Consider the following 24,363-nt stretch of genomic DNA (forward strand, 5'->3'; position numbering starts at 1 on the left):
CGTACATCAAAAGTATACATCTAAATTCTAATACGGAATATTCCGCGAAGGTCGGAACAGAGGGCGCTAGTTATAGCTCATGCATCACTGACCTCTATAATACACTGGTCCCGTGACTAGGGTTGCCAACTCTCGAAAGGACCAACCCGGGAGAATTGTAGGGGGGGGGGGGGGGGGATTGAGAAATTGAGAAAGAACATAGTCTCAGGACAATTTCTCTATTTCAATTTCGCAAGGTAGTCGTTAATCCAAGCGAATTTCTTCGAACAAATTTAAATAGGATTGTCCAATCCAACTTCATCTTACAATTTTTCACTAAGTCAGTTATAAATTATGCAATAATTATCAGTTTTTGAAAAACCGGAGAAATTATCGTTCTCCGGGAGGACAGTAGTTTCACGTAGGACTCAGTAGATGCCGTCATGTCTGGTAAAATTCCTTTTAGAGGTAGCTTCCCTTTACCCTCTGCTTCTATAAACTCCTTCAACGCTGAACACATTATCCAAAATGGAGAACTGTCTTTCTTTAAATTTATTGCTGAACTGTAAATCAGATCTTGAATTTTGACAGGCAAGAAAGTGGGGACTAAAGAAGTATTCACAGCTCTTTTTGCTTCCTGCATTATTACCGGAGCCTCCCGGGCAATCCGGGAGGGTTGGGAACCCTACCCGTGACCCGTCACCAGTATCCAATGCTTTAACGTCTTCATTTCTTCGATAATACATAATAATTGTTATTTTACAAAATTGTTGTTTAATAGTAATTAAGTATAATAAAGTATTTTTGTTCTTCTGTTGTTTTTTTTATAAAAACTGTTGATTTTATTGATTACACTCCGGACAAGCCTTCGTGGCTTATAGAGTATACATAATTATTATGTATATTTTAAACTATTTGTGTAATTATATACTTAAATATTTTATTTATATAAAATTATTTTCATATACTTTTGAACATACGGGTCGAATTGATAACCTCATTTTTTTGATATTGTAAAATTCTATAACGTGATAAAAATCTATAACATAAAATTATGGTCGACTATTGGTCGATAGCTGCTGTAGTCTAATTTTATATTTTTATCGATATACGCCCATCCCTACACGCACACTACGGCAATTACACACAAGCATAAAATGGCCACGCGCTGGCGAGCTAAGATGCCATCTACCTATATCCTTAATCTATGCACTGGACAGGCGATCGCTATCAATAAAATGTTTCTATTTGAAAGTCGCCATATTGGCGCTGATTGCTATGTGAATGCAGTAGTGAGTGTACTTGGAACTACTATTTTGCAAATGGCGGTTGTAATTTTCTATGTAATAAGTTCACAGTACGCTCACCGCGGCGCTTCAAATCGGCTCAAAAAATAGCTGTCATTTTGTACGGCATAGCCTGTCCAGTGTATTACAGAGGTCAGTGTCATGCATGATGCAGTAAATAATCCGACCACAACCCGACATGTTGCACACGTCATATCAGATGACAGAAACGTTGTCAAACGCCGAACAAAACTTTTTGTTTCCTATTTGTGCTGGTGCCGCCTCTAGCGTGAAAACATTGCAGTAATACCAGTAATATTATATTCTACTAAACGTTTCTTTGCCATATAGTATTTCGCCCGTATTATTTTATTGAAGTGACTAAATAAGTATGTCACCATGGCAACGTCCATCTCTATCCCGTCCCACAAACAATGGTCACCGTCAGTCTCGAGTTGTAATCATTTACTATTATTTATTCAACAAATGCACTTATTAATATAAAAGTACCCAGTAGCCGATTCTCAGACCCACTGAATATGCATATAAAATTTGCTTAAAATCGGTAAAGCCGTTTCGGAGGAGTACGGTAACTAACATTGTGACACGAGAATTTTATATAAGTATAAGATTAATAAAAACTATTTATATTAAGTCTTTATACAGTTAAGTTATTAAATATATCACAACAGTTAGATTATGCCTAATTTTCGAATTTTTTTGAAATTGGGTTTATCTGTGGCACTATCTATTGGTCAGTTTTTAACGCTAGCCAATCAAAACTTTATTAAATAGACAGACTCCTTTCAAAATACCTCAGAAACTTGGCCATTCTTCACTCAAAGTTAAGTATTATTTTTGTTTTATATCTTTCCTATTTTTATATTTTTATCACATTATTATTACAACTTGCAACTTTTCCAAACCTAACTTCTTTAACATTGATATCAAGTTTATCAACTTACGCTACTGTATTCATTTCATTGGTATCATGTGCTATTATTTTAACATCTTTACCATTATTATCATTTTCTGCTAAACTATTAACAAAAGAGAATAATTTACTTCTTCCCCGATTTTTTGTGTTCACAGTACATCTGTTCAGCGTGGGAGAGAGATAGTAGATGCTTTTGTCCTTCTCATCGTAGTAAATTATGTGATTATCACTATCAAATACAAATTCAACAACGGTACCCCTAAAAGCACCATATTCTAACAATCTACCAGTTCTATAATCAATTTTGTATATACCCTTAGTATAAGTTTGGGCGAAATAAGCTTCACCATTTATATCTGTAGCCATAACATATATTTCGTTTTCGAATACACTAGCAGTTTTCGTTCCGTTCCTCAAAACATATACTGTATCGTTGGCCATAAAATATATATCATTGTTTTTATCGACAATAAAATCATCTATTTCATAATTTGTACCGGGTACTACCGATGTTTTTCTATTCGTATAAGTATAGATACCCTGTCCTTTGAATTCATTGTAATACAACCTATCTGTGTATTGTAAATGCCATATTGTCTTGTCTTTTAGTGCGTACAATTCAGTGGTATTTTTCTCTGGATTGTACCTGTAGATCCCCGTCATTCCAGACGCGTATAGATCTCTTGTATTCTGATCTACAGCGTGGCCGAACGTGAATCCTAGATCGGGAACAACTTGAAATCGAACAGCATCCAGATCAAAAGCTCCTGTATAGTCTTTTCTCTGCTTGTTTTGGTAGTGGAAGTACACGATGTCAGAAGTTCTGTCTATAGCCAATTGGCCGGAAAATTTGGCCGTTCTGAGTATGAGATCGCGGCTGTAACATGTTCTGTTGATGCAGGCGTGACAGGTGACTCGTCGAGCGCTTGTGTAAGTCGCTAGCAGAACCAGAAGTGTGGACCTGAAGAATATGAGAAAGGTTGTTATGGACCTGTCTTTACTTGAAAATCCGTTTGTTTGGTACCTTTTGCTGAAAGGTATGGTGATACTTTGAGTTCTGGATAAGGACATAGGTTTTTTTTAATGAAATAAGGGGGCAAACGAGCAAACGGGTCACCTGATGGTAAGCAACTTCCGTCGCCCATGGACACTCGCAGCATCAGAAGAGCTGCAGGTGCGTTGCCGGCCTTTTAAGAAGGAATAGTCGAGGGTAGAGAAGGGAAGGGAATAGGGGAGGGTAGGGAAGGGAATAGGGTAGGAGGGTAGGGAAGGGAATAGGGTAGGGGATTGGGCCTCCGATAAACTCACTCACTCGGCGAAACAAAGCGCCGGTTTTCTGCGAGAACGTGGTATTTCTCCGGTCGAGCCGGCCCATTCGTGCCGAAGCATGGCTCTCCCACGTGTTAGGTTACTTTTTATCCCGGAAAATGTACAGTTTCCGTGCGATAAACGAATTTCTATGCAACGGAGTTGAGGGCCTCATCTAGCATCGCAATTCTCATACAAACGTAATACCAAAATCATTTCCCATACGAGAATATTTACCATAATTTGAGTTACTGTTCAGCTTAAGATAGTAATTACCTAGGTTCCTGTACAAAGATTCACTGCAAAATATTTACATAAGTACCAAAAATATGAACGATTAAGTACAATATTTACATATTAAATTTTAAGCGTTCATACTTTCGGTATGTAAATAATTTACAATTTGTACGTTTGTATGAGAATTTCGATGGCACCCATAATAGTAATATTAGTAATAGTATATACAGGGTGTAACAAAAATAAGTGATAATACTTTAGGGTGTGTACGTGTTCCTTGTAGAGAGTTCACTGTGAAAGTAGCAGCGCTGAAAGACCAAAATAATTTTTCACTTTTGTATGGGCAAGGGTCCGAGCGTCACGATTCTCCCCATACAAAAGTGGAAAAATTTTTTGGTCTATCAGCGCTGCTACTTTCATAGTCAACTCTCTACAAGGAACACGTACACACCCTAAAGTATTATCACTTATTTTTGTTACACCCTGTATAATATTGACTATATTACTTAGTTAAGAGTCCGGGTGCCATCGAATAGTGCCTGTGAGAAAAAAATATGTAATGTCACGATGACATGTATTAGTTGTATAATTTATACTAACACATACACTAATTAATACAGTGAATGCTACAATTATATTATTACTAGCTGTCCCGGCAAACGTTTCTTTGCTTATAAAGTATTTCGCCCGTATTATTTTATTGAAGTGACTAAATAAGTATGTAACCATGGCAACGTCCATCGCTATCCCGTCGCACAAACAATGGTCGCCGTCAGTCTCGAGTTGTAATAATTTACTATTTATTCAACAAATACACTTATCAATATAAAAAGTACTCGGTAGCCGATTCTCAGACCCACTGAATATGCATATAAAATTTGGTTAAAATCAGTAAAGCCGTTTCGGAGGAGTACGCGTCCTAACATTGTGACACGAGAATTTTATATATAACATAGAACACTCATATTATCATATTAGAAGACATTGTGATATAGACAATCATTTACGGTTCATACAAGGATCATATTGACGATCCATAGTTAAAATTATAAATGCGAAGGTGTTTAAGTTACCTCAACAGTCTACACGCTACTGAACCGATTTTGGAGAGGACAAAGAATAATTTTTGGAGGGAACAATTAGTGCCAAAATAAAATTTTATAAATTCTACAAAAAATGAACCCTTTTAATGAAATTAAATGACGTCCGTAACTCCTTTGCGCTAAAATTAGTTTATCAAGCGAAAACCGTACATTTTTTTGGAATAAAAACTATCCTATTTTCTTTCCCCAGGAGTCTATATAAAATTTTAGCAATATCGGTTTAGCGGTTTCTTCGTGAAGGGGTAACAGACATACAACCGTAACAAAATAACGTAGGATCTATCCTACGTTCTTTTAATGGTAGATCTTACCTTATAAGGATCATATTAACACTATAACACTATACAGTATACACTGAGTAGCCACTATTATACAATTTCTTTGTATATTATACACAGACTCGACACAGCTCGTGCACACTTGTTAATGAACTGAATTTAATAATAAAGATAAATATAATCTTGACCCAATAGGGGTCAAACAAACATTACTATCAATATATATTCCGTAATAAAAGGTATTTTATGTCTCTTTCAAGTGAAGGTAGAGTGAAGGAGATAGAAGGATAATAAGGGTTTTAGAAGGCGCAGGACGAGAATCGTACTGAGTTCGTGGGTACGAGAATTTGGCACCTATATTCGAAATGATGAACCGAGGCAGAGAAATAAAGATATTTTGTATAAAGTTTTGTGCCTCGATTCGCCGTTTGGACTCTAATAGGTAAGATGTGATGATGAGAGTATACAGGGTGCAATTAAACCTTCCTTCCAAATTTTGATATATTGATCCTTGTTAAAAATAAAAATACACGTATTTTTTCTTTTATAATCACTCAGTACTAAAATGTTGTCGCGATTCACCCCCGCTCATTCCCCCGCGCCGCGAGTGACCGTTCTGCAAAGATTTTAAATGGGATAAAATATGTAAGTAATTAGGAAAAAAATAACATCCAATTTTTTTTTGGCTAAATGGACTCTCCTAATGATACCTAAGCCCTGGGAAAAATTTGGCAGGAAGGTGTTATTGCATCCTGTATACCTAATGGCTAATGCAGTTCTTTAACGGCCGTTCCCAATTATTATTTTATCTATCTCTGGTTTTGCCCTACTAGAGATAGGAATAGCTCACAGACTTACTTATAAAATTTGTACATTAGATATTAGATACATAATATATTTTATGTCAATTCAATGTTAGCTGCGATCGGTTGTTTGTCAAACCAGAGATAGATTGAATATTGGGAACGGCCGTAAGGCTGTCACATGACATGATCTAAATCCATACTAATATTATAAATGCGAGAGTATGTATGTCTGTCATTCTGTCTGTTTGTCTGTTACCTTTCGACGCATAAGAGGCTGAAGCGATTTTTTTATGAAATAAGGGGGCAAACGAGCAAACGGGTCACCTGATGGAAAGCAACTTCCGTCGCCCATGGACACTCGCAGCATCAGAAGAGCTGCAGGTGCGTTGCCGGCCTTTTAAGAGGGAATAGGGGAGGGTAGGGAAGGGAATAGGGGAGGGTAGGGAAGGAATTAGGGGAGGGTAGGGAAGGGAAAAGGGTAGGGGATTGGGCCTCCGGTAAACTCACTCACTCGGCGAAACACAGCGCAAGCGCTGTTTCACGCCGGTTCTCTGTGAGCCCGTGGTATTTCTTCGGTCGAGCCGGCCCATTCGTGCCGACGCATGGCTCTCCCACGCTGAAAGTTGAAACTTGGTATAGTTATACTTTGAGTCTCGGGAAAAGACATAGGTTACTTTTTGTCCACAAAAATGTCCCATGTGAATTGTGATACATGAATTTCTATGTAACGGAGCGGGCATCAACTAGTTCTGATGCACATTTGTTGCTATATGCAATTATATGCATATTCATCCATAGCAAGCCTCTAGAAAACCGATATTTATGATTGCGATCTTAAAGTCGTAGTACACTACCCTAACCAGTAGGGCCAGACGACAATAATGCGCTGCGGCGCCGCATCGTAAGGGTCAATTTATCTAGTGCAGATTCGAAGCGAATTCCCAAAAACTGAACACAAAGTGCGTTCACGCTTTGGAGTTAAGGTTGAATTTGTTATAATATTCAGTTTTAATAATTCGCTTCGATGCGCTTCGACTCTGCGCTAGTATAAATTAACCCTAAAAATCTACGACGTCGCAGAACGCACCGTGGAAATTTCCGATGCGTCAGCGACATTCCCGATGAAATTTTTGCGTTGTAACAACGCATCGCATTTCTGTGCGATGTCACAATAGACATAACGACCAGTAGTTCGACTGCAAAGAGACGGACAGGTTTCAATATCTGTCAAATTCGTCGGGTTTCACTAGGATTATGAACGGAATGTGCCTCGCGCTGGCTGATATAATTTATTTTTAAATATTTAAAATAAAGATTTCAAAATTGGATTCTGACAATTTTAATCACATGTGCCAAAACACAAACAACAATACGCCCAAGAGGAACACGTCCAGCGAATATGTCATATTTTTAAATTCGTAGGTAACAAGTTAACAACCCTAGCGACGATTTTCGTCATAATACGTCAAATTTAAAAATTTCAACATCAGTTCTAAGTCGGTATACTCTATCATTCTGTCTACTTTGGCGATGTTGTTTTTGCGATACGACGCCGCAACGCAGTGTTGTGACCATAAAGTTAATATACCTAGCGGAATAGAGCAACAATCTCGAGCTGTCAAACGAAACCGAAATTGGTTTTATCTGTGTGTAAAAATATGTGTACGTATACACTTACACAAGCATGATAGAACATGATTTCTATGAGATTAAATTGACAACGTGCGGCACGTGCCGACTGGACGTCAAAAAAGAGTGCTGCTGTATCACACGTCTCTTTTTACCACGCAGTGTTACTGACAGTGACATCTCTCTTGCTCAGGCCTTTGTTTCTCTATTCCGCTAGGTATATTAACTTTATGAGTCACTTATGACCCTTTCAAACCCATCTGACAGATTTTCAATCTGCCGAATTTAACAGCAAGTGACAGCAATAGATAGCAACAGATAGCAATAGCCGAGGTAAACGGCCAGCGGTATTGACCGCGGCTGGATCGGAATATCTAATGTCGACCTAGAAGTCGCGGTGCGAGTGTGAAGTTTGGGCGTTTTGTAAAGTGTCTGGGTCTACCAATTTCAAGAGTCAAGACACAGACAACTAGGTAACTCGAATGTAAAAAAAACTTAAGAGGTGTTCAGGGACACCCGAATGGAATGGAACGAAGTTATTTCTTATGTTCAAAAAACCTGTATGACATATTATACACTCAAAAAAATTATTAAAAAAACGCCATCTACAGACGCCCAGGAATACTAACAACGTGGTAACAATACTAACAATTTTATACGTAGGAGAGCCATGCTTCGGCACGAATGGGCCAGCTCGACCGGAGAAATACCACGTTCTCACAGAAAACCGACGTGAAACAGCGCTAGCGCTGTGTTTCGCCGAGTGAGTGAGTTTACCGGAGGCCCAATTCCCTTCCCTACTTTCCCCTATTCCCTTCCCATCCCTACCCTCCCCTATTACCCTATTCCCTCTTAAAAGGCCAGCAACGCACCTGCAGCTCTTCTGATGCTGCGAGTGTCCATGGGCGACGGAAGTTGCTTTCCATCAGGTGACCCGTTTGCTCGTTTGGCCTCTTATTTCATAAAAAAAAAACAACGCGTCGCTTTCAACTTTCAAAAAGTCTAGTAGACGCACAGGAATGCTATCAACGCCCTCTGCCCCTACCATGCTAGGTACTAATAAAAAAGTCTCGTTACACCTTTTTCAGTCTAGCCCAAGGCGCAACGCGCGATAAGGAACTACGTTCCAAAAATCCTTGCTAGAATTTGTTGTGTAAAGTCAGTAAGCAAGCCTACAAGCGAGTTTAATTTTGCGTTACAAAAATAGAGAAATTAATGCATAGGCATATCAGCAAGTCTAATATGACCAGCGTGGGTGCTTCAAAATCTGTTTTGAAATTATGAAACAACGTTTCCATAAGAGTGACACAAGAAGTACTGCGGGGCTAAAATGGTCGCATTTAGCAATTATTCCTCTCAATAAATTCAGCAAATGAATTGTCAAAACTGTCAAACTAACAAATGTCAAATTAGTACGAATTTGATTACCACAGATCGACGGCTTTCTATGAACGTGAGCGGGGGCGCTGCACGTAAAGGAGAACTGTCATAAAATGACGTTTTTGTATAATGGCAGCGTTAGTTCCTTTTTTCGCCACGTTCATATAAAGTCTTGTCGATCTGTAGACATGAATTGCAAGCAGAGTGACCATTTTGCAATTTTAAGAAAATGAATCAAATTGTGATTCTACAAAGCGACCATTTTAGCCCCGCTAATAAAATGACAACAAGGTAAAGTATTGGAAGTTACTCTAAAGCAAAATCTCTCAAAACATAGTACTATCAGAGAAATTGAGTTATAGGCAGATGGACAGCCTACGTATTTTGGTCGCGTTATGACCATAAAGTTAGTATACCTAGCGGAATAGAGAAACAAAGGCCTGAGAAAGCGATATTATGTCACTATAAGTAACACTGCGTGGTAAAAAGAGACGTGTGATACATTACAGCAGAACTCTTTTTTTGACGTCCAGTTGGCACTTATCGGCACGTTGACAATTTAATCTCTAAGATAGATGCTTGTGTAAGTGTCAACAAATTTTTATACACAGACGTAAATCAATTTCGGTTTCGTTTGACAGCTCGAGATTGTTGCTCTATTCGGCTAGGTATATTAACTTTATGGTTGTGACATGCCCAGCCGACAGATCACGGCTAACATTGAATTGACATAGCCCGACCAAATGACGTAGGTTTGCCATTTGCATAGTCATCTGCCTATGAATGAATTTCTTGGATGCTATAACTCACGTAATGTTGCTATTTTAGATAAGCCAGGCACGATTAACATTGACTAGATATTACCCAAACAAAGACATAGGTTTGTTACCTATTAATCTTTTTTTTAAATAAGTACCTTCCCAAAACTAGGTTGAATTTTTATCCCAAACGTTCAACCTGGCATTTCTAACATCGCCAGTCTCTCACACTTTAGCTACAACATACGTATGCGGTATGATCTCATATGTCCCCTGTCTCATTGGTCGTATGTTACGATAGCGTCCCCTATATGTAAAATATTGGCGATCTGTAAAATTGCTCAGCAATTTTTAAAAGGAAAATGAAATTTTACGATAGAGAATTTTATTTGAGATCTAAGAAGATGAATATAATGACGATAGCAGTGATAGTGTTGATGATGATGATAATTTGGTCATTATTATTATTTAATTTATGTTTATCTTTAAATTTATATTTAGATTGGAACAGAGCTAAGGTTCACTCGGCGAAATATGGCGGTAGCGGTCATTGACTCCCTGGCAAAAACTTGTTATTTTCTATATAAACCGCGATTGACAATGAAGTGTCAGATGTTGTCAATCGCGACTTTGTAAAGAAAATGACAAGTTTTTGACAGGGAGTCAATGACCGCTACCGCCAAGTTTCGCCGAGTGAACCTTAGAAAGAATATTGGCCTATACAACGAAACACCCTTTTTTTATTTTTTGTAAGGAGGGGAAATGCATTACGCATCCCCCGCCCTCTCGGGGGAAAGGACAGGGGTATGTCGGACTCCCTCCGCAGAGGTTTAATACAACGAAACACCTAGATTTTTTTACCGGTGCGGGCGCGGCGCCTAATATTTAAAAAATGTCCAAAAGACAGCAATTGCATTTTGATACGAAAGTAAATCGTACTGTATAAACTTACCCTGTAGGCTGTAATTCCTTTACAATTTAAACGATTTTAATAACGTTTGGCATAGTTCCTCTGTAGCACAGTTGAGCTGTTGGTAGCTCAAGCCGGAGGTCGCGGGTTCGAATCCCGCTAACGGAACAAAAAGTTTTTCAAAAAGTTCCTGGGTCTTGAATGTGTATTAAATATAATATTGTATATCGCTCCGTGGTCTTGTGGTAAGCCGTAAGAGCGCGGCTTTCGACTCGGAGGTCGTGGGTTCGATTCCCGCGTTGGAAACATGTTATTTCCAAGTTTGGTTAGGACAATGCAAGCTGATCCTGATTGTCGTAGGAAGTAAGATGATCCATGCGTCGGATGGGTCGGTCCTGCGCCTGATCTCGTGGGTTATGGGCACGGAGCTAATACTAAGCTCCGTGGTTATGAGAGTGAAGGAATAGAGAGTGCTCTTGTGTACTGCGCACACACTTGAGCACTATAAAATTACTCCTGCGTACCTGGCCCGGTTTCAATGAAACTGGCCACCGTCACCGAAATCGGTGTGGGGTACTATTATGTCCTTTTTGGGACCGGGGCCCGGGAGAGACGGGAAAGAACGAAGAGTAATTTTTGATGCAGAAAAATTTACGGTTCCCAAACGAATTCCGGTGTACATTGCAGGCGTCACTCATTGGCTAAAATCTAAATAATTACCAAAAAACGTCACGTCTTCAATTTTCAAACAAAACGAATATTAGGCCAATCGAAGGTTTTTTGAAGAATCACGTCTTGAAATCACCAACTCCGATGTCACGGGATTACCAACCTTACGCCTCGGTGATAAGGACGCCAGAGGACTGTTTGTCTCGAAGGTTCCTCAAAGGCCGGAGCGTTGGTCGGAATTATAATAGGGTGTGATATAGTCTATATAATGACGCTGGTGACGGCTCCGATAAGCGAAAGTCGACGAAAATGAAGGTGAATACACGTGTTTTGGAGTTTTTTTTGTGGATTTTTTAGTTTTTTTTGGCAAAGAAAGAAAAAAATTGTTTCAAAATTAATCTAGAAATGCCTCGAAAACAATTCGCGAAAAATTCATAAATTAATAAAGTGATAATTTTGAAATTTTTAAGTTTGTGCCTTTTGCCTGCCGGAGCAATTTTTCCGTCAAAATGTGACTTTGTACTATCGGACATAATATACCAGCTTGACCGGAGAAATACTACAGTCTCACAGAAAACCGGCGTGGAAGTGTGAATGCAACGGGAGATACCACAGGACCATAATATACTTAATTTTGAACAATACTCAGTATGGGATATATAATGCTATCAATTTAAAAGATACGTGTATGGATCGCGAGACGAAGTAATACAATGGCTCATTAATTTGGTCGAGTTTTTGATTTGGATTTAGATCCAAAACGAATTAAGGGAATATACCTGCACAAATCAGCAAGGCAATTGGTACAATTGTTCGTCAAACACCACACTCTCTCACTCACCACTTCCTGATAAGTGCCGGATATGCTATCCACAACTTTTCTTACAGATACTCCATCTGTCAGATAAATAGTGGATAGCCTACCTGGCACTTATCAGGAAGTGGTGAAACAGCTTTGGTGCGTTTACGCCACCTGGGTTAGACTAAGTTCTAGGTGTAATAAATGGCATATTGAACCCCTCGGTTGCAGGTGCTGATTCTTCTGTCGTTGGTGTGTGGAGTGATGCTGGAGGCTCCGTATCCAGCTAGCGGCTGGAGACCAGATGGGCCTGCTTTTGATCCAACAAGAGGACAACAGGTATGAGGATTTCAGCTTATGACCTAACTGCTAAGTTGTCTTCATTCTTCTATGATGTGAGTAAAAGATGAAATGAACATCATGTCCCCAGCGGGGCTAAAATGGTCATATTTAGCAATTCCTCTCAATCAATTCAGTAAATGAATTGTCAAAACTGTCAAACTGACAAATGTCAAATCAGTACAAAAATACAGAAATGAATTGCAAGCAGAGTTGCATTTTGCGATTTTAGAAAAATGAATAATATTATGATTCATATATCTAACCTAATCTAACCTAATCTAACCTAACCTGCGCAATTCTATTACTTAATACGTTATTACAATAATTCTTGTTCTGTTTTTCTAATTTTTTTCTAAAATTCTAAATAATTGTGACCATTGTCTACTCGTATCGCTGCTTTGTTTTTATTAGCATTTTTCTATCTGTGGAAACTTTTAATTGGCCTTCTTGTATTGTATATTTAGATTCTATGTGTATGTTAGCTGTAAGTTTTCCAAAAATCAATAAAATAAAAATAAAATAAAATAAAATATCATGATTCTTCAAAGCGACCATTTTAGCCCCGCTGTTTCCATCCATACTAATATTAAAAATGCGAAAGTGTGTCTGTCTGTCCGTCTGTTACCTCTTCTCGCTTAAACTGCTGAACCGATTTTGCTGAAATTTGGTAATTTTTATCCTGGACGTAGGGTACTTTTTATCCTGGAAAAATGTACGATTCCCGTGCGATTAACGAATTTTGGCGCAACAGAGTTGCAGGAGTCTTCTTGTGCGATTTTGAAATTATATGTCAATCTGTTCTTTCTAGACGCCTGAAACCTGACCCTGAAACTATTTTGATAGGCATGGCGAATGACTTGTGAGTCCGGAAAATGTAGTAGGCTAGGTTTTATAAGAGCAAAATAGGTCATAGATTTGTTGTGAAGTATAAAGTGATGATAATATATAATTATAATTTATAACACTATATTTCAAACTTTGTAAAAAATCAGATACGTACTCGTAATACTTATATTTTAAACTTTGCACTTTCTAAGAATCTCCTTGCTAGACTAACTAGATCCTAATTTTTTTCACATCAAGAGATAAAAACTAAATTTCGTATACAGGCCCCTCAACAGCCCTACCCTTTCGATCCTCGCAACCCGAACAACCTGGATGGAGTGGATGTATCAGTCCAGGGTCTGCCCACCGCTGAGCAGCAGATCTTCCAACTATCGCCCATCAACGGCCAACAGTATTCCGGCCCGAGTGTTAATGCTGATGTGGCCAAGTTGAATCCACAGCTGCAGCAGGCACAGGTGAGTAACAAATAGACGTAGACAATAATATAGTGTATTAATTTAAGATATTTGAAAAGAACCCTCGATAAAAAAAAAAACTCGTCAGCTTCAAAAAAAAATACATAATGGGTTAACCCACGTTTGAATACTATTTATAGTGCATAGAAATTAATCAGCTTTAATTTTAATTTATGATTTTCACTGTATGTTTTCCGTGCAAATAAAAATAAAAATAAAAAATAATAAAAATAAAATTCTACGATCTCACAGTCCACAGACATACATACACACACACACACAAACAGATAGACTAGAAAACATGTAAAAAATAATTCATCTAAATAATGCCTGTAATGAATTTAATAGAGTCTAATATTATCATCCTTTCAGTATCAACAACAACTGCAAATAGCGCGAGAGTTTGCGAGACAGAGAGAATTAGAAGCAGCTGCTCGTCAAGCTAACCGACAGACGTACCAAGCTCCTGGAACATTCGGACAGACCACAACAGCCAAACCGTCCAGGAATCCGGAAGAAACGACCGTACCGTTTGACCTGAATGAAGGCGAAACCCTAGATGCATCCAGAAACCAGCCTGAGAAGGTTTCCGTGGAAATAACTAAGCAGAACATTCAGGAGTATCCAGCTGAGCTGTTCTTGAGTCCACTCACTCAATTGAATCAAGCTCAATTTGTGCAGCTACAGCAGCTCGGCCAGCTTCAGAATACTCCTGTTATTTACCAGCAAATCCAAGCTGAACCTCAAGGTTTCGATGGTCCAGCTCATTTGGCTGCTTTGCCCTCAGTTCTGGCTCAAAGAGAGCTATTCCAGCAGCAACAACTAAGTCAGAACCCTATTGTAGTCCAGCAAGAAGCTGTAGCGCAACCAGCACCCCAATACCAACTTAATCAGTATCAGCCCATCCAGCCACAAATACCGGTTCAGCAACAAATTCAACCTCAATACCAACCGGGTCAGCCTCAGATTCAAACTGCTCAGTACCAACCTGCTCAACCACAATTCCAGCCTGGGCAACCGCAATTCCAACCTGGCCAAACACAGTTCCAACCTGGTCAACCGCAAATTCAAACTGCATTCCCAGTCCAACCCCAATTTCAACCAAACCCGTACCAGCCAACCCAACCTCAATTCCCCGTCACGCCTTCAGGACAATACCAACCGCAAGTCGTATTCCAACCCCAGAGCCCGAAATTCCAACCAGCCAATCCCGATGACGTTGAAGAAATAGAGACCAACCAGCAACAGCAACCACAGTTCGCCTACCAATTCCAGCAACCAAATCAACAACCACAAGTTTACCAACCACAGTTCTACCAGCCCAACCAGCAGCCTATCATAGTTCAACCGTTAGACAACCAACTGATCCAATTCTACCAGCAGCAGCAGAACCTTGAGACCAATCAGCAAGGCCTTCAGAGTGGATTAGATATCAACCAACAAGGCAATGATATTGAGGAGAAAGATCGCGAGAACGATGATACGACAACTGCTACAGCCGTGGCCACCGCATTTGGTACAAGGTCAGTCACTTTATGAATTTTAATCGATATGTGCTTTGAATTAATCGATGCATTGTTAAAGGATGATGCTGCAATTTGATCTGTGCGTTGAAAACCTTATTTTGGTTTTTTGCAAAAATGCACATGAATTCTAATCAACTTAAAAAATTATTAATGATGATTAATAATTGCATCAGCTATTTAAATATCCGTTATTCTGTTTACCAGTTCATACTACCGTTATGCATAATATGAATGCTAACACATTAGAATGAGGAGTCATAATTAATTGATTAGAATTTTTATGAGTCACAACTCACATGCCTGGCATTTTTAACATTGTTTAATCTATTGTTTAATTTTTTGTTAATCTATATGGTAGTAAAATGTTGATAAACACATTCGCTTGTCTTAACTTAATTTCATTCTGCATAGGGATTCTACGTAGTAGATACACAGCTTTTTTTTTATTAAATAAGGGGGCAAACGAGCAAACGGGTCATATGATGGTAAGAAACTACCGTCGCCCATGGACACTCACAACATCAGAAGAGCTGCAGTTGCGTTGCCGGCCTTTTAAGACGGAATACGCTCTTTTCCTGAAGGTTTGCAGGTCGTATCGGCCTCTAGCTTTGAACGTTACTACTCTACATATTTTGATATCCATACTAATATTATAATTAATGTGAAAGTGTGTCTGTCTTTCTCTATGTCTGTCTGTTACCTCATCACGCCCAAACCGCTGAACCGATTTTGCTGAAATTTGGTATGGATATACTTTTATCCCAGAAAAATGACCTCACGCCACAAATGATTTTTGGCGCAACGGACTTGCGGGCGCCATCTAGTCTGTACTATTTTTATATGACGTTACAGAACTCAACCTCGTGTGGTTGCCCAATACGGAGTACCTTCTACCGTCCAGAGACAACCCACTCCAAGATACAGGACGACTACTGAAGCTGCACAAGAGGAAGTGAGTTTTTCACCCCTTTCTTCATAGACCTTCATAGATATTTTTTTTATAAAATAAGGGGGCAAACGAGCAAACGGGCCATCTGATGGAAAGCAACTACTGTCGCCTACAGAAAAGCTGCAGGTGTGTTGCCGCCTGCCGGCCTTTTAAGAGGGAATATATGCTCTCTTATTGAAGGTTTGCAGGTCGTAAACCGCAAGTACTGCTGTGACAGTTCGTTTTGTTACACGTTGTATAAACGACAATAATATATATATTTTACAACCTTTCTTTCAGCCTGCCACTGAAGATGGACCAGCCATAGCAGAAGCTACAGCAGTAGCCAATGGGAGTGGAAGAAGAAACGCTAGACTGAGGTAAGAAAGTGGTTAGTGGTTACATTTTTATATACGAGTATGAAGTTTCTGTTTGACAACAGAATCTATCTATATATTAATACGTGAGAGAAAAACTTTGTAACCCTTTTTACGAAAAATGGGGAAACGTAGGTGCATGAAATTTCGCACAGTTATAGTTTATATGGCGAAGGAGTGCATCGAGCCAATATTATTTTAAAATTATGCTTTTATCATACATTTTTTTTAACTAATAAAACGTTACACACACTACAACACACACACTAGGAAAGATGACAGATTTTTGAGTGACAAGCCTATACATACGAATCATACTCTTTTATTTACGGTTGAAGTCTGTTGACAACAAGGTGACAAATTGATAGTGTAGGTAGTCCTAATGTCGTTGAAAGTAAGGCCGAATTTCGACCATTGGGCGATCTCTGATATTATTCCATTTTTATTTTTCTGTCGCAAAGTACATAATCAGTGGACTTGCAGTGGTCTAAGTTCTGTCTGCTGGGCTTGACATAGCGTGACCAAATTACGTAAGTTTTATTTTTTATTTTCAGGAGCCGTCGTCTGAGACCGGTGTTCACATTAGACAAATCTGGCCACCTTGTACTTGCACAGAATGCCTAGATCAGAATCAACAACCTAACAACTGGAAGCCAACCCAACGTTTGCTATGAGCTCTAATTTACTCTTACTTAGGGTATATCCTCCATACAAAAAATAGGTCGACACTGTATAAAGGGTGTAACAAAACATAATGCTAATACTTTAGGGTGTGTATGTGCCCCTTATAAAGAGTTTACTGTGAAAATAGCAGCGCTGAAAGAGCTTTTTTTTGCAATTTGTATGGCCAACACTCTAGTGTTATTAATTTTTCCATATAAACGTAAAAAAGAAGTTACTCTTTCAGCAAACTGTAACCCTAAAGTATTATTTTTATCAGTTATCACTTAGTTTAATTACAACCTGTTTAGACGTTAGTTACATACGGTCTTACCACAAAAGATTTAAACATCTATTGAACAGTTGTTTTGAGACCATTTTGTACTGAATTTTCTAATAAACTGTTCAAAAGGTGTTTAAAACTTTTGTAGTAAGGCCAATAATGTTTTGTTCTTGTCTGCTATGTTAGTCAAAAGTCGCTTGTCACTTGTCAGATAAAGACCAAAGCAAAGTGTAGTTTTAACGTCGGTGTACACAGTATACAACATAGTTTTTTTTTCAGCGCTATGTATGTTCTCTGACCTATAAAGATTTGAATCTATATTTTTCTTTGAATTTAGCTCAAGTACAACGGTTACTTTTGATGACACGATATCTCATTATTTATTGTCCATAGTCCATACGTCTGTTATTTATTTTAAAGTATTATTTAAAAACAAACGGACACTTTTTCGGTATCTCCATAATAGGGTAAATTACTAGTAGATTGGACAGTTCTAGTCATTGGAAAAAGCACAAAAACACCATATTTATTAATGTTGCTGACTGTTTTTCTTTAAAAACAGGCGTTCTTTTACTTTAAAAACAAGAAATTTTGAAAGCAACATTAAGAAATATTGTGTTATTGTGCTTTTTCCAATGACTGGTACTGTCCAATCTACTAGTCATTTACCTTATCATAATATGTGATTACTTCTTTGAATTATTCTGGATCTAAACATCCATCTATTATTATTTTATTCTACCTCGAAATACTACTATTATTAATATGTGTACCAAAAGAATTTTAGGAAATTTCATGGTACATGCATTATTTATGGCTATAACATTTTTGTCTAATTCAGTCTTATTATTGGTATCTATTACTACGTCACCTACAGTTTAATTATTATTATAGTTATCGAATTATTGAATATATCTGTGATATGAATTTATTTATTTAATAATACATTTTGTGACTTAAACCTTGTTTAATTTATTTCAAAAATAAGAATCTCTCTATAACTTATCGTTATTTTTCGAAAATTTTGAATTTGCATGATTATCTTTACGAACCACCATTTTCAAGCGTTTTTAATGTCTAAAAGTTTTGTAAATTTTCACAATCTTTATTACCCACAATATAATACCATAAATAACAATCAGTGCCAAAAAAAATATTGGAACACCGCTTATAACAACAGCATTGGTTCTTACAAACCTTATAGTTTTGACTATTGCTCTTCTGTTACCAGGTATATTGTTATCATTACCTCTATTTTCATTATTCCGAGTTGCGTCTTCATAATCTGCTTCTGCTTTCTTTTTCAGAACTCCTAAAGGTTTTATCGTGTCCAAATACTGCTTGAACGGTGGTTTCTTAAGCTGCTTCGCTTCGAGGGTATCTTCTAGATTAATTTTCACGTCTCCAATATTCATTTTAAATGGTAGTTTATCGATTTGGTTCTGTATATTGCATTGAATGAATTCGCTTAGATAATCATGTTTCGTTTTGTTTGATTTAACGTCGCTGGGTTTGTTTTCGATTTCAATTTTTGATTTTATGGAATTCAGTTTTGACTGGGTCTGTTCGGTAGCGTATTTCTCAATTTTGTCGTACGATCGTTTTATTTCGCTCAGTATCTTTTCTGTCAGTGATATTTCCATTCTTTTCAACGATACATCGAAGTATATTGCTAACTTATCCCAGAGATCAGTCAACGATGAGAAACAACGCAGTTCATCGATACATTTTTTGCCTGATTTCTCATTGTTCGGTAACGGAATTTCTGTGATACTTTTATCCGTTTTAACAAAGACAGCATTCTCGTTGTTTTTAACGAGTTTGTCATCTTTACTCCTTAGCATTAGCGTGAGTGGATCTTCTGTTGTGATCATTTGATTATTAAGGAAAGCATGATATTTCATCTCGTCTCGGCTTGTTGTTGGAATGTCAACGACTATTTTGTCTATCTTTGGATATAATGGAGCATCATCATAGTTTTCTGTAGTCTTTAAAGAATTTATTGCAGTTTTATTATCTACATTATTAGTAACAATATTATCTTCAATTTTATTTTGTGTATTAGCCTGATCATTCTTATTGTTCAAAACAGACTGTTTTATAGTGACTTTTGGAAGTGTTTTCATATTTGGGATATCGGAGTGACTGCTTTGGTTGCTATTACATGAACCTTTTAATGTGTTATCTGATTTTATAATACGAATCAACTCATTGCTCGATTCCCTAACGAAAGTGTCACTACCACTTGTAGAGTCGGATATGATTAAATTACAACTGCTTATACTATAGTCACTAGAATCATATTTTGATAGCCTATTGAGACGAGCTATTTTTTCTAAGTCTATTATAGTGCTTGCAAGACTATCATTGTCACTAGTCAAGTATCTCTGAGTGTATTTTAAAACAGTAGTTTTATTCATATATACTTCTGTAGCATGTAGTGGTATTCCAGTGACAGCTTTTGTAATATGAAGTGAACTTTCGGATGAATTTCTCAGCTGTGTTACATCTGTGCTTGACATAAAAAAGTTATTTTGAACATAAGATGATGCGGTTGATTTTTTTTCATTTGCAATAGATTCTTTTGGTAATGAAAATGAATTGCTTTTAGATGATTGTTTCATCTTATGTCTGGTGTTAGATTTACTTGCTGTCTCTAAGTATTTCAAGTTATGTAATTTTCTTAAATGTTTGTTAGTTCTTCGTTTAATTTTAAATGATGCTGCATATTGTTTACCTGCATTAAAAAATTCTGGTTTGTTGGACTCTTTGTTAAGTCCAGTAGATTCTTCTTTTTCTTCGACATTGGTACCATTTTCAGAACTCGTTTTAGCTTTTATTTCACTCATGTGCAACAATCTTATATCCTTCCTTTAAGATATTTTTAACCTCTGATCTGTAATTGCAAATCCCTAAATTACTACAAACATTTTAAGTATTAGGTGTCAACATGGTGTCCAGGTGTCGCATACGATACAAAATAATAGGAAAAAATATAAATTTTGTTTAAAATTTTAATAGAAAATGAAATTGTAAAACAAAAATCTACAAACATAATCATTACAAAGACATAATCTGTAAAATTTATCGGAACCCTAATGCTGTACGATTAATCGGTTTTTTATCAGTCAACAATGGAAATATAGTAGCTGAAGGCTTAAAGGCAAATTGTCCTCTAAGATAGAGATAAACTAAACTCATAACAATTATAAACGGAACAATAAAGAACATCGACAGTGTAAATTTTCTTTGGAAGTCTGTGTGAAAGCAATCGAAGCATCTCTTCTTTCTCTCCTCAGGTCTGCTTTCGATGTCTGTGTTACTACTTGCAGGTGGTTCTTTACTACTCTCAGAATTGTAATAAGTAGCAGCTATATTCTGTATTTCACTATCCTTTATTTGTGATATAACATAGTAAATTCCAGAAGAGTAGGGTGGCATACAATTACGCAGACTTTCGTCTTTCTTTAAAGACTCACAATAAAACGCATATAATTTACGTCTATCCGCAACGGAATCAATTGAGGACCCAGATTTTAGTGTGGATGTTTCATATGTATCAGAATATTTGTCTACAAGTGTACTATTTGCAGCGGAAGTCATATCTGTAACTCTCAGTATAGTTTCACTATCGAATAGTCTGTAGGAGGTACTTTTTCGATAGACTCTATTGCATATACTCGGGGAACCTCTTGATAGTTTCTTACTATTTATTTTAGATGATGTAACATTTTTCGTCAATGATGTATTTATTTGTACACTTTTGTTTTGCTTTTGATAAATTCCCTTTGATGCCGATTCTTGTGTAACGTTCCCTTTTTCTTCTGAAGTTGTTTTTTTGTAACTTTCTTTATATCTTTTTCTAACGGCTGTCAAATGTGTGCTCAGCATTTCTTTTGCAGTTGCAGCTAAGCTTCTAACAACTTCTTTCAACTCTCTTATTTCTGTTGCAATTTCTAAACCATTCGTTGTTACAAAATCTCTGTTCATTTTGTTCATAAAATGTGCGTCAGGGTCTATAAAATTATTGTCACTCGCAAAAATCTTTCCTTTACTAAAAGTACTATCAAGTATTGTCATGAGATTCGGAGTAGAATTCAAAATGTCTCCTTTTGTCGTGAAAAAAAGCTGTTGAGATTTATTTTTTTGTGACTTTTCTTGTAAATTATGAGATAAACTTTTATCCAGTGTATATGGATGGCCTTTGGAAACTTTATTTTCAATAGGTTTTTCGTTTTTACTTTCTTTTGCAGCTATCGGTAAGACATTTATTGATATACCAACTTTAACTTTGTTTATCTCTTTAATAAAAGATACACAATCAAAAAACTCTTTTAGATTTTTCATTATATCTCTTTTCTTCATGGTTGTTTGTTTTGAGTTGTAACGAACAGCGTATCTTTTTCTCTTAGGTCTATGGTTTGTTCTTCTATAAGATTTTCTATTAAAAGTATTAACATTTTTGCTATCCTTTCCTTTGTTATGAACATTTAAAACTGGTTCATTTAATTTTGTATCTATGTTTAAACTTCTATCTTTTTTAAGATTCAAGAAATCGATTATACTATTGATATCAATCTGTGAGTCTTCTTGATGGTAAGCAAATGTATTTAATTCTGTTTTGTTTACAGTTACTTCTTTATTTTGTTCTTCAGTTAATAAGTTAGGAATATCTTCCATCTTTTTGATTTTACTATTAAGTTTGTCCAACACAGTGTTTTCAACGACCTGTTTATTTTTAATTATATTTTCTGAATCAATCGCTTTCTCTCTTTTAGCTTTGTTTGTGTTTTGTCTCATCAAATGTCTTGGAACACTTAGAGTAGACATGATTTTGAAATGATTATCATTTAGTGGAAGAGTAATTACAGATGTGATAGAACTTATATGTCTGATTGTAGCATTCTTTGCGTTTCTTATAGCAGATAAGTCGTTTAAATTTGGATCCACTGATACATCTATAGCGTAAGTACACGAAGAAGTATTAGATTTTACGTCTAGTCTATGTAATATTCTATTTACTATATCTTCAACTTTTTCTTTAGTTTCATCATTGTCGAGCAAATGTTTTCTTACCCACTCACTGACTAGACTATTTAAATTTTCAATAACTAAAGTAGTAAGATCAAAATTGATTCTTGTTTTCGGAATATCATCAATACTGTCTCCGGAGCTTTGTTCTACGCACTCATTAACTGAAAATACTTCGGTTTCATTGTAATTTGATCTGGTATCTCTTTTTAAGCTGAATTTATCTCTATTATTCTTGCAGTAATTGCGCAATATACAGAAATCAGTTGCGATGCTCAAATCTCTCTTCAATTTTCCTTTGCTTTCGTAATAGTTGTCTTTTGGTCGTCGTTTCTTGATAATTACCACTAAACTTTCTGAGTACAACTTCGATACGCTCGAACAAGTTCTTGAATGAGTTCTGAATGTGGTCTTTGAGTTCTTGTATATCAGTTCCTCGAAATTCTCTCTGCTTTTTACCATTGTTGTACGCTGCAAACATACCATTCTTGGTTTAGCATTTCTTTTCTATCTCAGAGTATATTTCAGAATACATCTACATTCTACAGTCATTATAGGAACTTTAAATGAGTTGTTTTGTAAATTAACACCTCTTAAAATTATTGTATCGCGGTATTCAGTCTTGTTGACTCTCAAATTATTAAGTTTGGATGTTTGTTATGTAACGTTTTATTTTGGTTTGTATTATGAAATTGAGCACATCTTATTAAGAAAAAATTGTAGACTAAAGATATTATTAGGGATTGAGTTTTGTGAAATATTTTAATCTGAAATTCTGTCCTTATGTCTTTTTCATCTGTACACAGACAAACGAGCGTAATTTTGTAAGTCGTGAGTCGCAGAATTTCGGTTGGCAGAAATTCTGCTGCATTCAATTTCGTAGAAATTCCTATTTTATTCACACAAGCGTTATTTTGTGAGTCATGATTAGTATGAAAAGTAATTCACGCGACCGAAATTCGGCGACTCACTCACAAAACTACGCTCGTTTGTCTTGACCCTTCGACCACTCAGCCAATTTGGATGACATTATACTTATATCGAGTGTGAGTACAAAGGATACTTTTATCATGGAAAATAGAATGTATAATTTCTCAGCAAACGAAGTCGCCGGCACCATCTAGTTAAGCTAAATAGTAATAAATACTTACAATTCAAATATGATAACTTATAATTTCAATGTTTTAGTAAAAACATTTCGCAATTTATATAACCAAATTCTTCTCTCTCTGTTAGAGTTGTCAGTCTTCTGTGGACTGTGACAGGTTTATTCTTCTTTCTGGCCTGCATCAAGATTTCTAATTCGATTAATCGTCGATTAAAAAATCGATATCAATTTAAAGTTATATAAACACTGCCCAGTGCCCCCTTAGTAAAATTATTACTAGAGCGAATAATTAAACAAGTTTTATCGTCTGGCTGATGTGAATGTCATATAAAACAGATATATTTTTAGTTAAAAATATATCTGTTTAAATATATGTGTATAAAGATGACGCCCGCAACTCTGTTGCGCCAAAATTCGTTTATCGCGGGGGAGACGTGCATTTTTGCGGGACCAAAATAAATAAAATAAATAAAAATTGTTTTATTTCTGAATAAATTTGAATCAAATATTTTCAGAATGTTGAACTACATGTTGCCTACCACCGGTTCGGGAACTAACCCGGCGAGAAGAACCGGCGTAAGAAACTCGCAGTAAAAGTATCCTATGTCCTTTCCCGGGACTCAAAGTATCTCGATGCCAAATTTCACCAAAATCGATTCAGCGGTTTGAGCGTGAAGAGGTAACAGACAGACAGACAGACACACTTTCGCATTTATAATATTAAGTAT

General features: G+C 36.8%; 4 protein-coding genes across 5 annotated transcripts; 1 reads left to right on the top strand and 3 right to left on the bottom strand.

The window, feature by feature from the left end:
* Positions 1–1,888: 1,888 nt before the first annotated feature.
* Positions 1,889–5,265, bottom strand: LOC121738024 (ommochrome-binding protein-like). The gene is made up of 2 exons (XM_042129833.1): positions 5,162–5,265; positions 1,889–3,163 (listed from the first exon to the last, which is right to left on the bottom strand). The coding sequence occupies exons 1-2, from the start codon at positions 5,173–5,175 to the stop codon at positions 2,227–2,229; spliced, it is 951 nt and encodes a 316-aa protein (XP_041985767.1). The 5' UTR covers positions 5,176–5,265; the 3' UTR covers positions 1,889–2,226.
* Positions 5,266–11,570: 6,305 nt separating this feature from the next.
* LOC121738023 (mediator of RNA polymerase II transcription subunit 15-like) lies at positions 11,571–17,280 on the top strand. 2 transcript variants are annotated; one of them, XM_042129832.1, is made up of 7 exons: positions 11,571–11,595; positions 12,311–12,418; positions 13,543–13,722; positions 14,095–15,245; positions 16,101–16,200; positions 16,477–16,556; positions 17,108–17,280. In XM_042129832.1, the coding sequence occupies exons 1-7, from the start codon at positions 11,590–11,592 to the stop codon at positions 17,175–17,177; spliced, it is 1,695 nt and encodes a 564-aa protein (XP_041985766.1). In that variant the 5' UTR covers positions 11,571–11,589; the 3' UTR covers positions 17,178–17,280. The 2 variants fall into 2 exon arrangements, with proteins under 2 accessions (XP_041985766.1, XP_041985765.1); XM_042129831.1 differs by having other exon boundaries at positions 13,531–13,722; positions 17,108–17,279.
* Positions 17,281–18,552: 1,272 nt separating this feature from the next.
* On the bottom strand, positions 18,553–23,729 carry LOC121738158. Its single transcript, XM_042130049.1, has 2 exons — positions 23,679–23,729; positions 18,553–20,392 (listed from the first exon to the last, which is right to left on the bottom strand). Exon 2 carries the CDS (start codon positions 20,343–20,345, stop codon positions 18,567–18,569), a length of 1,779 nt encoding a protein of 592 aa, XP_041985983.1. The 5' UTR covers positions 20,346–20,392; positions 23,679–23,729; the 3' UTR covers positions 18,553–18,566.
* On the bottom strand, positions 20,581–21,861 carry LOC121738244. Its single transcript, XM_042130194.1, has one exon. It carries the CDS (start codon positions 21,859–21,861, stop codon positions 20,581–20,583), a length of 1,281 nt encoding a protein of 426 aa, XP_041986128.1.
* Positions 23,730–24,363: the final 634 nt, after the last annotated feature.

The sequence above is a fragment of the Aricia agestis genome, chromosome 22 (genome assembly GCF_905147365.1).
Source record: "Aricia agestis chromosome 22, ilAriAges1.1, whole genome shotgun sequence".
Taxonomy (NCBI): domain Eukaryota; kingdom Metazoa; phylum Arthropoda; class Insecta; order Lepidoptera; family Lycaenidae; genus Aricia; species Aricia agestis.